The 15,709-nt window shown below is 40.9% G+C and overlaps 1 protein-coding gene across 1 annotated transcript in view; it reads right to left on the bottom strand.

Moving 5' to 3' along the window:
• Window positions 1–15,709, bottom strand: part of LOC126234890 (POU domain, class 3, transcription factor 3-A-like) — a 43,508-nt gene that overhangs the window by 15,079 nt on the left and 12,720 nt on the right. Inside the window, exon 2 of the mRNA XM_049943630.1 lies at window positions 6,505–7,211. Coding sequence (XP_049799587.1) covers window positions 6,505–7,211 — 707 coding nt within the window. The remainder of the gene's footprint in view (window positions 1–6,504; window positions 7,212–15,709) is intronic.

Below are 15,709 nucleotides of genomic sequence, written 5' to 3'. Positions count from 1 at the left end.
CGGCTGATGAGTTTACTTTTGGCGAAAATTTCAAGTATTCTAGAAAAAACTGTTTATAATTTTTAAATTTACTCCCTCATTTTATGAGTGTTCCTGTCTAAAAAAAATTATATTACGTTCTTGCATTCCATGCCGCTGAGTTTCTCAACCTATTCCTTAATTCGTATATGTAAAGTTTCATTTTTTTTAAATGTAGTGAATTTCTACAGAATATTGACAAACTAATGGCAATTTTTGTTATGTCTGTCATTCTGCTGTATTTTTGTAAAGTAGATTTAGTGTTTCAGATTGACTTCTAAAGTTATTATATAGAATGTTCAAGAACATGTGTTGGATGTATTGTTATTCTGAGGATGACCCTGGGCACTATAGCATTCTGCAAGTCTACAGTTACCAGTTGAAACTACAAGCTCCACTAACGATTTCAGAGATTATGGCTCCATAATCATGTGAATTTACGTCAATTAATGCTTATAGGGGTTGTTTCTACAAAGTCATACACTGAAATTTTCAGTTACAATCATAATAAAGTCCAATGTAAAATGTTTGCAATGTTGTACACAACCTGTTCCAGTAATACAGCATATATGTTTCCCTTCTTGTTTCAGTCTACATGACTGTCTGATTTTCAGTAATATGTCAATATTATATTCGTTTATCTTACTTTAGACTACTTAATAGTCTTGTAGCATCCGTCTAGGCAGTTCTATGTGTTGTCACTGTGAGGAAAACATAAGCCACTGGGGCGGTGCACAATTGGAAGACATGGACCCGGCCATTTAAGTATCATTATATTATGATTATTATTACACTGAATTGTTATTATTAATATTGCATTGCAGTCACCAGAATGATTCTTTCATTATTATGTGGAGTGTACACTGAGCTGAATCTCCTTGAACTATTAAAACTGTGTGTAGACCCTGGAAGGGTCTCATGATCTAATCAACTGAGCTAGCCTCACAGATGCAGATGTCAGTCTGAGAATATCTCTCCATGGAGGCTCTCTCCCATACCACAATTCTTGTAATAAGTAATATGTTTGACGAAGTTATTTGAACTATGTCGAATCTCTTATTATGCAGTAGATCGTGCGCGTTGTAAGCAAATTTAAGCATTCTGATCGTTCACATTTGTGTCAGGTAAATTGTTCTTCCTCGCCCTGTTTTAATTGTTTAACTGCTTTCATCAAATTTCATGGTCAACGAAGTCAGTATCACTAAACCCACGCCAGTCAAAAGAGAAAACGTATGTTTTGGTAGCAAATAAGACTCATTTTACAGATCAGCAGAAAAATAAATACGATGAAATATTACGATTTTTCGACTTCATGGAAGCGTCGTGTAGTTCCAAAATGGCCATTTAAGAAAGTTGCTGCAGTTTATTGACCGCTCAACATAATTTTTAAAACAAATTAAATCTTCACATGGGAACTGTACATAATTTCTCTTTTGGGATCCTGGTAACGACAAGAAGCGCTACAAGCAATGTGTTGTCTCACTCCATTAGTACAAGTCTACTTAAACGATTAGCTGAAACTGAGGCGAAAGAGGAACTAGTTTTGAGTATCAAAGCATGTCTTGCCTCTTCAGGTGTTTATCGATGCTTGTAAGTAGCAGGTAGTGCGAACATGTAACATAAAGACCTCATACTCATTTATTTTTCTGTCTTAGCCTAAATGACATTTAGAAATCTACGAATTTTTTTTTAGAATTTCCTCAACAAAAAGTAAATAAAGATGCTTTCAGAGGAACATGTTATTCGTGATCTTCTACGCTTCACATACAAATAAAGTTTATTTTATATGTCAGGAAATATGTTTAAACACTCGGTAATAAGGTAACTACAAGGGTATAATGAGATAACAGAATTTATTGTAGCACTGGATTTGATATTGGCCGAGAACACCTTTATCGAGGAAACAAGATACACTTTTGGGATTTAATATTAGGTAAGGTAGTTCAGTAGAAAAACGTACATAGTTATTTGAAACTGAATGATGCACATAGGGAAACGAAGAACGATTCCCAGCAAATGATTGTACCAAATAGATATCTCTTTACATATTGCAACACAACAATGTGTTCGGAGAGAAAACGGCTTTCTTAAACTTAAGTCATAATGTAAGCAACGCTATCAGGAACTCCAGTTTCATGAAAACTCTGTCTGATTTGGTTCTGCAAAAGTAACAAAAATGTAACAATATCAAATGTAATAAAAAGATGAAGTGAGTAGTTTTATCTATAGTTCGATATGATGTCCAGTGACGACTCAAGCTTACCTCAATGACAATCAGATTTATTTCTCTAAAGATTATGCTGTAGTCTCTACGTATTAGCATTTCATTAATAAAACGGAACTTGTACATACATAACATTAACGAATACAAGGAACAAACTTTGTTATAATTTATATATTACTTTATAAAACAGTGTAGTTAACAAGCAGTTAACAATAAGAAGTATGCATTAACGAACATCAGTGAAATACAAACATTAAATGTAACACATTAACTTAAGACTAATGTTACAATGCTCAAACATAACTTCGCAAAGCAACTGTACCATAAGTTAACAAAAATATTTATTTACAACTATTACATGTAGTGACTAATATTTAAATAAATAAAGCAAAAGATGCGAAACATAATTCAATGAAATATAGGGGACTATTTTAACACTCGATAGAGACGTCATGTAACTACAGATTTCTGATAAAATCATAGTTACTTCAGAAAAGCCTTAAGACCCTCATTTAAGTTCCGCAACCAATCATTGGAATAGAGTACACAATGCAGAATTAGGAACAATGAATCTTTCAAGACGTAGATATTTTCGGAGAAAATGACTGTCTAACTGAAAAGTATAAGTCTGACATTTGGACACAGGGATGTAACTTGAAACGTGAACAATATTTGTGAACAGAAAGTGAACATTAATTCTTACCGACAAGAGCTACACATATAAATGTCATTCGCTTACGAAGTAGACGTTTTAAACAATAAAATATGTCGTAATTGAACTAGCACGAAATTTATGTGTGCTATGATTTCTTTGTTACAATATTTACAGCATATTCCGTCTGTGTCTTGTAAAATATTCAGTGGCGACCATATCTTCAAATGCGGTCGTTTAAATGCTATTGTGAGTTCCCTACAGCTGAGTAGCCTACGAGAAGATAAACTGTGAAACACTTGACCGATACCTCGTATAATTACAATACTAAATTCGTGTTCTAAGTCGTTGATTTACGGAAGAGGCCTCGTGTTGCAAATAGAACACAGTACTGTGCTGTTGCGAATAAATTACGAAATTTAAATTAACAATAACGGTCCACTGTTGACTTCTGTGGTAATTGAAGTGAAACGACAATTGACGTAATGGGCGATTGGTTCCATAATCTAATTTTCACGTATTCCGGCAAATTTCGGTGGAAAGTTGTTATGTTCTTTTTTTGGGAATGAGAATGTTATTTAGCGTACGACTTAACTCTCTTCAAATCCGACAGAAAAAACGAGACCTAGCTGCATAACATCTCTGTGATGTAACCAATGAGCAGTGACGTAACCAATGAGCGCTATTTCAACATTCATCGTGATGTTTTAACAACAACAGACTACGTCATTTACAATGTTTTGCAGGGTTTATAGGTGTAGAATGAGTTTAACGGAAAATGTTAAATTTGGCAGCGTTTCTGCTCCATTTAAAGTACACTCAATTAAGATGAATAAGTGATTAAGCAGATGGGTATTGTTCAGCTAATGAATGCAATAAAATCGTTTACATCAATCAGTTCAGGTACGGTTGACTTAAAAAGGACAAAATGATAGCAACAAAAAAAAAGCTCACCTCAAAACATAAAGTTTAACGTAGTAAGAACGCAGTCCTTGAAGTAGTATCATACGTTACGTTCTAGGTGGATTATGCAATACGCACTTTGTTGATTATTTGAAAATTAAGATAGTAGACAACTCCTAATTAAATGCAGTTTTCGATGTTGGAATGAAGCTTCCTTACATTTCGAGATACTCTATAAATATCTGTCAACATCAGGGTCGTCACATATCGGCGTTAAAGTAATTCGATAGTGTTATATTTCAAGGTTCTTCTGAATTATGAGTGTGTGCTCAAAGTTGATTCAAAGTTTCTATTATTTGTAGGCATCATATACAATACGGAGCATGTCACCTAATTTGTTATCTATAAAAGTTTTCGGAACTGCTGAAGATGATGAGCAAAGGTTTCCATAAAAGGAATACTATGTACAGTAGGAAATTAAAGCATGGTAAGAGTTCATAGTTTATGTATCTATGGCGGATAATAAAAGGAATGAGTTTTCTTTCTTTTCCTTTTTTAATTGTGAAACAAAGTACACCTTCCAACAGCATACGACTGCTTCTTCAAAATATTTATAATGGTAAGTGCTTGTTTAAAATTTTGAAATAGTATGGATATGTTCTAAAAGTGAGGATTAAGAATACAACCAAACCGTTGGTTTACGTGTTATCAAAGTAAACATGGGTGGAACTTAAGCTTTGCTGTCAGACGTTGTCTTTACATTTCGGATGGTAGGCGAATGTGACTGCAAGCCATATCATTCATGGCTCCATTACACTATTTCATCTGAGCCAGTACGTCGTTAAAAGAAATGCTGTAATACAAAGATACATATTTGAAAGCTCACTATTATTTTTGTGTGTGAATCGTATCGTATTAGATATTAAACGTTACAGCGAGGTATAAAAGTCTTGCTCATTCGAGCGAAAGGTTATTGCAAATTCTTACAGCCATACGAAACAAAAAAAAAGTAACTGTGGTACTCGCTACTAGTGCTGTCTCAAAGAATTTCATATTGGGTTGACAACACGGATAAATATGAAACTGTTACAATGTGAATACTCTCATTGCGCAGCAAAAGAAAGGTAATTTAAATTTTCGAAACAACAGAAGAGATTACACATTCGCTATAACAGTTGATTTAATTAAACCTCTTAAACGGAAATATTTTAACCAAAAAAACTGTGCGAGCAAATGATAAAACTTTTCAGGGAATAATTCTACTTTATGAGAAAAAAAAAGTTTTCAAAGTAGATAAATAAAGGGACGAACGTTTAGCACATGTGAAAATACACACAATTTGAGCACCTAAAACCACCATAACCTCTTTTATATTCTTATTGTTTCTGGAAGTGTTTGGAACTAACAGCTGAAAACGATACTGCGTAACATTAATCACTCTTTCGCAGAAATTTTGAACTCGATTTGATTATAAGTACGGTGTCTTATGTGACTGGTATCAATCTCATCATCATATTTCTGGGTGTTCTGCTGCGTCATCTTGTAAAATACCAAAATACTACAATGAAAAACTTTTCGGTTGTGCTATAACGGCCTTCCTAAGGGCGCAGAGTGTGAGAAATGCCGCTGAAACAAGGCCGAAACGCCGGTTATTTTAGTATTTTATGTCTTTTGTAAGATAATTTGGCAATTTATACATATGGAGTTTGGGAGCTTCTCGTGATTAAGTTATAGCACCTCAAAATTAGCTTGGGAACAGGTCACCATATTTTCAATTTTTAGCAGAATTGTTATTTTCGTTACTTTAATCTTGAGAACTGAACACTTGCTAGTCAGCACATGTTTCTTGTAATTAGTTTAACTTTCTGTCTCACCTCGCTTCAATATACGCTGACGCAAAATTGTTTGTGTGATGTCGTTTCTAAGAGGAGCATAGCGAAAGCTGTAGATCTTGCTTCTATAACCAAATCAGTAATATCACTGTGGGAGAAGCGATACTGAAACGGCGTGTGGAGCACTGTCGTACTGCAGATTTGACCAAGGTTTCTGGTATATCAGTCTCCTGTACACAGGGTTGCTCCTACTAGTAAATCAGGTAATATCGCTATTGGAATGCGTTACTAAAACAACACATTTGATCAAAGCATTTGGTATGTCAGTGTATGTGGCAGTGTATCACAGCAAGCTTTTGCCACTTTCGGACCATCACTGTTGAAATCACGTGTGGAGCACTGTCGTATCTGACCAATGTTTTTGGTATATCAGTATACGTGGCAGGCTATCGGAGTAGGCTGCTGCCACGGTAGGACCACCGCTATTGAAATGACGTATGGAGCACTGTCGCATTGACGATTCATATGTAACAAATGTTTTTGGTGCTTCAGCTTTTGTGCACGAAGTCCCGAACGTACGCTATCGCAGAAGGCTTCCGTCACCGGCAAGACGGCGGCGAGGCGGGCCGCCGGGCTCAGTACGGCCTCCAGACCGCGGCGCCGTCGCTAGCGGAGTGCGCGCGCGGCTGCTGTTGCTGCTGAGGCACCGCGAGGCCGTTGCGCGCTTGGGAGGCGGCGTCCTCTTCCGCGCCGACGCCGCGCGACCCGCCGGCCGCCGCCGCTGCTGCAGCCGCCGCCGCCGCCGACACCGACGCGCAGGTGCCGAGTAGTCCGCCTAGCGCAGAGCCTCCGGTCGACGCCGCGCCGCCGTTCACGCCAGCCACCGACGGCGCGATGGCGTCGGTAGCCGTGGCGCCCGTCAGGTCCTGGTGGTGATGGTGGTGGTGCAGAGGGTGGTGGAACTGATGGTGGTGGTGGTGGTGGTGGTGATTCTGATGGCCGCTGGCGGCCGAGTAGAGCTGCGAGTAGAGCAGCGACGCCGGCAGCACCGGCGCGCCCAGGTACAGGTTGGACCCGCCGGAGCTGGCGTAAGGCGCGGCAGCCGCGCCTCCGGTGGTGGCCGCCTGGTGGTGGTGGTGATGGTGGTGGTGTCCCGGAACCAGCGAGGAGAAGGAGGGCGCGGCACCGCCGTTGTGCTGGCCGGCGCCCAGCAGGTCGTCGCTGCTGCCGACTGGCGATTCGCCTGCCGAGGAGTCGCTTAGCGAGCGCGGCCCCGAGGTGACGAGCCCAAAGTCTGCAGACGAAGGATAGCGCGGAACCAGCAGACCGGCAGCGCTGGACCCCGCCGAGCCCGCGGAGCCAACGCGCTCCTGCTGCTGCTGCTGCTGGGGATTGCCCGCGCCGTTACTGGTTCCTCCGGCGGCACCGTTCGCCGTGTTGGCCCCCGCAGAACCGGTGGTGTCTGCGGCGCCCGTCTGGTGGTGGCCGACGCCGCCCCCGTGCTGCTGCTGCTGCTGCTGGGCACTCACCAGGCCGAGGTGCTGATCCAGGTCAGCCGTCGCTGTTGTCGTGTCGGGCAGCACTGCGATCATGCAAGCAGACTAAATGAGACCCAGTTTTGATAGCTGCAGCTGCGAGCGGCTCTTGGAGCAATTATGTCAAACAGTGTATTTGGTACAGACAAAAAAATGGTTCAAATGGCTCTGAGCACTATGGGACTCAACTGCTGAGGTCATTAGTCCCCTAGAACTTAGAACTAGTTAAACCTAACCTAAGGACATCACACACATCCATGCCCGGGGCAGGATTCGAACCTGCGACCGTAGCGGTCTTGCGGTTCCAGACTGCAGCGCCTTTAACCGCACGGCCACTTCGGCCGGCTGGTACAGACATGGAGCTGCATCATAAGTGAGAGTGGTTAGGGATTTACATTTACATTTATACTCCGCAGGCCACCCAACGGTGTGTGGCGGCGGAAACTTAACGTGTCACTGTCATTACCTCCCTTTCCTGGGTTTTGGAGTTGTTTTGGGGAGGAGACCAGACAGCGAGGTCATCGGTCTCATCGGATTAGGGAAGGAAGGGGAAGGAAGTCAGCCGTGACATTTCAAAGGAACCATCCCGGCATTTGCCTGCAGCGATTTAGGGAAATCACGGAAAACCTAAATCAGGATGGCCGGACGTGGGACTGAACCGTCGTCCTCCCGAATGCGAGTCCAGTGTGCTAGCCACTGCGCCACCTCGCTCGGTCGACTCCCTTTCCTGTTCCAGTCGCGTATGGTTCGCGGGAATAACGACTGCCAGAATGTCTCCGTGCGCGCTCGAATCTCTCTAATTTTACATTCGTGATGTCCTCGGGAGGTATAAGTAGGGGGAAGCAATATATTCGATACCTCATCCAGAAACGCAGCCTCTCGAAACCTGGACAGCAAGCTACACCGCGATTCAGAGCGCCTCTCTTGCAGACTCCGCCACTTGAGTTTGCTAAACTTCTCCGTGACGCTATCACGCTTACCAATTAACCCTGTGACGAAACGCGCCGCTCTTCTTGGAATCTTTTCTATCTCTTCTGTCAACCGGACCTGGTACGGATCCCACACTGATAAGCAATACTCAAGTATAGGTCGAACGAGTATTTTGTAAGCCACCTCCTTTGTTAATGGACTACATTTTCTAGGGACTTTCCCAATGAATCTCAATCTGGCACCCACCTTACCAATAACTAATTTTATATGATCATTCCACTTCAAATCGATCTGTACGAATACTCCCAGATATTTTACAGAAGTAACTGCTACCAGTGTTTGTTCCGCTATCATATAATCATACAATAAAGGATCCTTCTCTCTATGTATTCTCAATACATTACATTTATGTTAAGGGTCAGTTGCCAATCTCTGCACCAAGTGCCTATCCGCTGCAGATCTTCCTGCACTTCGCTGCAATTTTCTAATGCTGCAACTTCTCTGTATACTGCAGCATCATCCGTGAAAAGACGCATGGAACTTCCGACACTATGTACTAGGACATTTATATATATTGTGAAAAGCAATGGTCCTATAACACTCCCCTGTGGCACTCCAGAGGTTACTTTAATGTCTGTAGACGTCTCTCCATTGAGATACTGATACTTATGATATTCGAGGGTTGACTGATGTGCTGAGACTGGTGAGAGGAGTAAGAAATAGTAATAAATCTGGGACCTAGCGATACAGTACACAACTGTCCAGCTTGGAGTAGAGTTTACGGAATGACACCTGAATGTTGCCAAAGTTTATGACTTTAGAGAAAATGACCAAAGGTTGGTGTCTCAAGATCTGAGCGTGATAGAGATCGAGCTAGATCTGTTAGATAAGACAGTACTGATACTATAGGAGACTAGCTGACAGCATAGGAGATGAAGTAACAGTGTTTAAGGAGGCTAGACACCTTGCAGTTGAGCTCTTCACTGCTATCTGTGAATTCCATACAGGCCTGCATTGTGTCCAGAGGGAACAGCCATCTTGACAAGAATGTTTAGCTACACCGAATGAATGGACGTTGTCGTTATTGAGTCACTTTGCATCGGTGTGGAACAACTCCAATAGGGCACAGATACATCCACTGGTCCAATTTCCAGTAGCAGGAGTTACAAGTCCTTCACAGTCCACCATCACCCAATAAAGTGGGAGCTACATTAAAGCACATGCATATACAAACACATGAGCTGATGTTAATTTGCTAAAGAAAACAAGTGTTACACATCGTTCAGAAAATGAAATCCATCGTTGCCAGGGAAAACAGATCACGATTTGCCCAAACATAGTGGTGCAGATCGACACAAAGGCATGCCACGTAGAATTTTTTTTTTTTTAGGAAAAGCTGACTCAGAAGGTTTTAGACCCCATCCTACGACTAATCATAGCAGAAGAAGATTGAATTAAATACAAAAAATCAGTTGAGCAAGTTTTACTTTGTGTTCTAACACAACTAGATATTATAAGAAAGTGTGCATCTCTGAGTCAATGAACATAGCTCTGGAACATCTGTTTTGGACTGTTCTCTCATAACATTTCAGAAAATGAAGCCACTGACTGTTTAAAAACGCTACACTACTTGGAAAATTTTCATCACATGCAAACGGAGGGAGGCGGAGGCCAAAGCGGACCCTATTCATCAAGAAGCAAAAAACTGTCAACATGGAGAAACTATATGTGGAAAAGTGGTTGTCAGAAGAACAACCATTTATTACAAGATAAGTAATTGACTTTACCATTCAAACAAAAATGTCAGAGTTTCATTTCCATTGGACAATGCAACGTAATGTGTTTGAATGAAAGATATCCATATTCCATCGATATTGAGGTTATTAAAGAGAAATAAATGTTAAATGGTTTGTTACTAACGTGATCCTTGAAGAAATGAACACCCGCTGGTTACAATGTAAGGAAACACGCTAGCGTATCTCACAATATTACGTAAAATCGCCATAGAAAGTGAGTTAGTTGCTCAATTTTTAAGAAAGTGCAAATAAGAATACTTGATTCATTGAAACTGAACATATTCCCTTACCTTATGAAGGTTTCTGGAAAGAACTGCGGAATATTTGTTCCTACTTTAAAGTTACTAACTCACATGAATGACGGAAATGTAATGAAAGTTCAGAAGTGAGATTAAATTCTGTGTAAAAGGACTTCAATGATAAGATTCGCTCATGACATTCCTATGCATTGTAGCAGTGAGGAGAAATAACTAGATATGTTGAACAGACTGAACAGTCTACTAGACACAGAATACGCCTTGAGAGTAAACCAACCAGTGACGAAGGTAATGATGAACAGCAGAAATTAAATTAGCGATAAAATTACCTTAAAAATTGGGGAGGTTTAGGGGCCGGGCAATTAGCAGTCGAAGCAAAGGAATCTGGCTAACTTGGAGAAATGAAAGGTGTGAGGAACGAAGCATGGAGGACATAAGAAGCAAATTAGCACAAATAAGCAGAGTTATTTTCGTCAGGGCTTAACTTGAGAAAGAAATTTTTGGGAACTCCATCTGGAGCATCTAAGAGTATGAACGTGAATCATGGATTGCAGGAAAATTGATAAAGAAGAGAGTCGAAGCACTGGAGATGCGGTGTTGCAAATGGATGTGAAAAACGTAGTGTACTGCTAAGATGAGTGATGGTTCGCCGCAGTTTCGGCAAGGGAAAAGAAAAAAAAATGTAATTAGAGACAAGAAGCGTTAAAATCTTGAGGAAAGACATCGAGGGAAAGCAGAGATTGGAATACGTACGGTGCTACAAATAATTAAAGACATTGGGAGTACGTGCTAATCGGAGAAAATGATAGTCAAAGGAGAGGAAAACCTGTCGGGAGGCACCATACCAGACGTAAGACTCAACAGAAACAAAAAGTACGAGATGGTGGGTCGTCAAACCACACAAGTGTATGAACTGAGGAGGAGGCAAGTATAAAAAGTTGGAATGTGTCGAAAAAGACGCATCATCAAACAGCCACCAACACGCCCGCGAAATCGCTATCTGTTCTCCCTGAATAAAAAGATATTTCATAGATAAGAGTGCAGAAAACGTTAAAAGCCGTAAATTATCGCAATAACTTCGTTTTTCTCTCGATTAACAAACTACCCTTCACCGTTTCTTGTAGATTTAGGCTTATGAGGAAGCCATATAAACAAAATACACCGAAAAGTAGGAGAAGCTCCTGCTTCATAATCTATGAACACAGTATATGTTTGCACCAAATATATCTTTGGTATTTTAAGCAAATTACTTTCTTCATATGTCTACTAACAATTTCTGTTTTCTCATCTAAATGTTAATTAATAACGCCTTTAGTCCTGTGTTATTGTACGTTTTCAGTGCTTTATTACTGTGACCGTATAATCACTTTCGGCGTTGTTGAGATATTTGATCTAATTCTCATATTACTTATGGTCCCAGTTTTCACTGTGAAGTGCTATTTTTCTGAGAAAGGTTGTCACAAGTTAAGTAGTCAATTATTTCTACATTTTACGTTGTGTGATATGTGCGACAGAAGTTATTTCTACATTTCCATATAAAAGTCAAACATTTCACGAGGACGAAATCGTGTTCAGATACGACTCGACAGTTATTTAATGTGTTTTCTTAACACTTCCATCACAAATCACCGTGTCAGTCGACATCCATCATTTCTGTATAATGTCTGCCTCCATACCTGGAGGTCAACATGTCTGATTGTCATGCGGTGGACCGCCAATCTGAATTGAGACGGTTCCCGCTCGTTACCTGACAGTTATACTGGCAGTGGGGCCACAAGAAGGGAGTCGATCGCTAGCTTTGAACGCGGACGGTCATGTTACTAGTGTCAGTCTAAATAATGTGCAAACTGAAGAAATAATTGGCTTCTCGAGTACAGATTGTGTGGCCATAATAGCAGTTGCATTTACGGACAATTTCGCGAAGTTCGGAAGTTTTGGAATGTTTCTATTGGAGTGATATTCGAGTGTGAAAATTTGGCCTTCAAAGTATCTGCATGGCATGTTTCAGTATTCAACCACTGAGCATTTTGGAGAGCAATTTCTTTTTTTGAAATCCACCATAAGGACCGAATGTAATATGTCATGTTAGTGGTGGAATTAATGACTGTGGAAATGTTGTTTAACTCGGGTCGGATTTGCACATATTTCTGGATGCTGTGCATGCGAAATTAATGTATGAATTGTGCGCTTGACGGAAATAACCAATAGTTTACATGTGGACTGAATAGTACCGTTTCTTTGGTTAAAATGAAACGGTACAGTAGTATCCGCTCTATAAGGAGCAGGTTTCGCTGCTCGCTCGCACCGGGAAATAGAAACAGAGGCGGCTCCGCAACCAATATATTACACGACGCGGCCGGCCGCGGGTGCAACAGAACCTCTGTGGACGGGTGGAAAGAAATGTTCAGGCTTCATAATACGTATTTATATGTGTCGTGTATTATGCCTTTCTTGTACGTGGATGTCAATCTGCACATGAACTTTCCTAATCCTCCTCACACCTTTCCGTAAAGCGTGGCCAAATCTTTGTTGGGAAGTAGTTCTGTAATATAGTAGTGCCAACCTTACTCCTGGGTAGGGGATCAGAGAGACAGCACAGGCAGGTAAAGTCAAAGAATTTCCAGTGTCACAAGATTTGGGGTGGAGAGGTTGGTCACGGCCAAGTGGTTCGACCACCCCCTCCACCGGGGGCCCAGGAAGACCTCCGGGTGCCCGCCATATTTTAAGGTGTTACAGAAGACGGGTAAGTGAGCAGACGTGCCCTCAGTGCGTCTGCCTCAATGTTCAAGCGTGGAAGAGAGGTATTTGAATATTTATACTAATTCTTTTATTTCCAGCTTCGAATTGTGTAAGGAAATGAATGTGCTCGTTTAATTCCGGAAATTTGCCCCCCTGTGTTAAAGTATCTGGTCCCCAGTTTGCCCGTTATCCTCCTCACATAGTGAATGTCCTATGTAAAATATTGGGAGGCTTTGGTGGTATACATTTGGCCAACGCAATTCCATCTTACCCGTAGAAATGTGCTTGCACATTAGTATATAATATACCTGAGCTATAAGTTGTAAAATTGTAATATCTGTAAACTGAAACAATGGTTGCAATCGCTGTAAAGTCGAGTGATAATGTTTAAAATAAATAATCAACTGTCATCAATCTTTAACATACCTTAAAAATCACAAAGAAGTCAAGTTAAAGGAATTTATTTAAAATAAAAGCTGTAGAATGCAGGGACCCACACATCAGCGTGTGAGCCCTCCGCCCCTTGCCTAGTACCGCACAGAGAGGACACGCTCTCTAGGTAGCGCTCTGAAGCTCCTCTCCCCAGTTATCCGTTGCGCAATTTTGATTCAGGGCTTGACGACATCAACATTCATCTGGCGTCCCTAGGCAAGGAGGTATGACGGTAAACTTTCAAAAAGAACAAATAAACATTTTTGTGGGAAAATTTCGGACATTATTTCCAGAAGCCAATCCATTATCTTGCCGCCCGATAAATTTGTTATTGACAGTTTTTCCACAGAACTTTGTTTCATTACTAGAGTTGCGCGGTCTCAGTAACTGTAGATATTAGATGGTGTTTTTCATCAACGCTGCTTTTACATCATCTTGTAAATATCTACGTTGCCGAGTGAAGGGACATCGAGCAGACGCCGTTCTGAGGTAGGTGAATTTCTATTTTGCAGCCTCCCCAGGACAAAACGGAATTTCAAACCTCGCCACGCCGCAACCAGAATTCTATTCCCAGTAATGGCATAGAATTTTCCTTTCAGGAATTGCGTAAAAGGGATGCACTCAGCCTCGCGATGTTAATTGAGGGGATACTGAAATAAGAAGTAACAGCTCCAGGGTATGATAAGATTACAAACGCTGAGAGAGAGGAGCGCTCCCCTGATGCCTCTCCATAAAGCATCGAAATGATGGCACTGGCAGTGAAAGAAAAACGGCAACCGGTCGGAACTGATGGCCCTCAAGGCTTGAAAGCGAAATTTGTATCATTCTAATTACACGTATCTTCTCGAAAACCATTGGAAGGTTGCCATAGCACAGACATTCTCATGGAGTACTGCAGGCATGGGTGCCCGTTGCCTTTAGACTGATTGGGAGACAAAAACTACCTTGGCTTCCAAAGAGATTTACTGGCCATGCAGTAAAAGCGTTTTACTAAAACGGACGTTTAACCCGACGATGTCTTGTTACGAAAACTGCTCGAGGGAATAGTCGCCATTTCATGAACGAATAGCAGCGATTAGTAGCGGATCGCCCGCTGTTTACTTTCGATTTGATGCTTTCGGGAAATTGCCTCTCATTTTTACAGCGTGAGCTCTCACGGTAATGAGCCTCTCCGTGTCCACGGAATAGGGATTTCCACGCACTCGGCAGTGCCTCTTGATCCTGGCAAAAACTGCCCACGTGCATCCGTTAAATGACGTTAATTGCATTTCACTAGTTTCATATCACTGTCTGTATGCCATCGTATTAGTACCAAACGTAGTGAGTCACAAAGTACGCCACTAGTGGCAGTCAAATACTGGAAAATTTCTTCCGCTCAGCATTTAGAACAATTAAGAGATGCAGGTGATAGAGAATACGCACTTATAATACAAATAAAGTAGCATGAGTATGACACTATGTTACAATTGATATTTCATTCCAATCACGAACAAATTAAGAAATCTGTTTGTAGCTCAGTTTGTACCTCAGTTTACCACGTTATTAAGTAATCAGTCTGCCTTTATGATTCCCCTACTAACGGCCAGGAATGAAGAATTAGAAGTAACCATTCTCGATCGTCTTTATACAACTTTTTGTCTTTAGGCTAAAAGTGATTTTCACCTTTGAGACGGATTTGTAAATATAAACATTTATTACGAGACTAATACAGTAATGAAACATATACGATATAAGCAGCGCAGTACCTAATACAAGGAACTGAATCTTTTGTGTGTGCTAGCTGGAAACCTTGCTAAGAGTGTTAGTCATTTATTCATCTAGTATTTACGTAACATTGCTCCTAAGATGTCAGTTCGCTGGCAGAATTTTTTAACGATAGCGCTCTGTGATATGATTTCGCTTCCTGAAAGCGTACAAAGGTTAGAAATATTATCTATTCGCTATTAGGTAACGGTCAGTTCCTCTTTCGGAAAGGTAAAGGCACCAGAGAGAAAGTTGCACTTGATGATGGAAGCAAGACTTAAGACAAAAAAACCAAACACAGCCAAAGGATTTATTGAACTAAAAAAGCGTTCGACAATGTAAAATGGTGTGAAAAGTTTGAAGTTCTTAGGAAAATATGTGTTAGCTATATGGAAAGTAGGTAATATACGATATATAAGAACCAAGACGTAATAAGAATGAAAGGCAAATGGCGTAGTGTTCGGACTAAAAAACGTGTAAGATAGGGATGTAGTCTCTCACCGCTACTGCTCAATCTATACACTGAAGAAGCGATGACGGGAATAAAGGAAAGTATCAAGAGTGGGATTTTAATTCAAGATGAAATAATATAAACGATTAGATTCGCTGACAACATTGCTATCCTCAACGAAAGTGTAGTAGAATTAC

The sequence above is a fragment of the Schistocerca nitens genome, chromosome 2 (assembly GCF_023898315.1).
Source record: "Schistocerca nitens isolate TAMUIC-IGC-003100 chromosome 2, iqSchNite1.1, whole genome shotgun sequence".
Classification (NCBI taxonomy): Eukaryota; Metazoa; Arthropoda; class Insecta; order Orthoptera; family Acrididae; genus Schistocerca; species Schistocerca nitens.
This window is presented reverse-complemented; position numbering and strand designations above follow the sequence as displayed.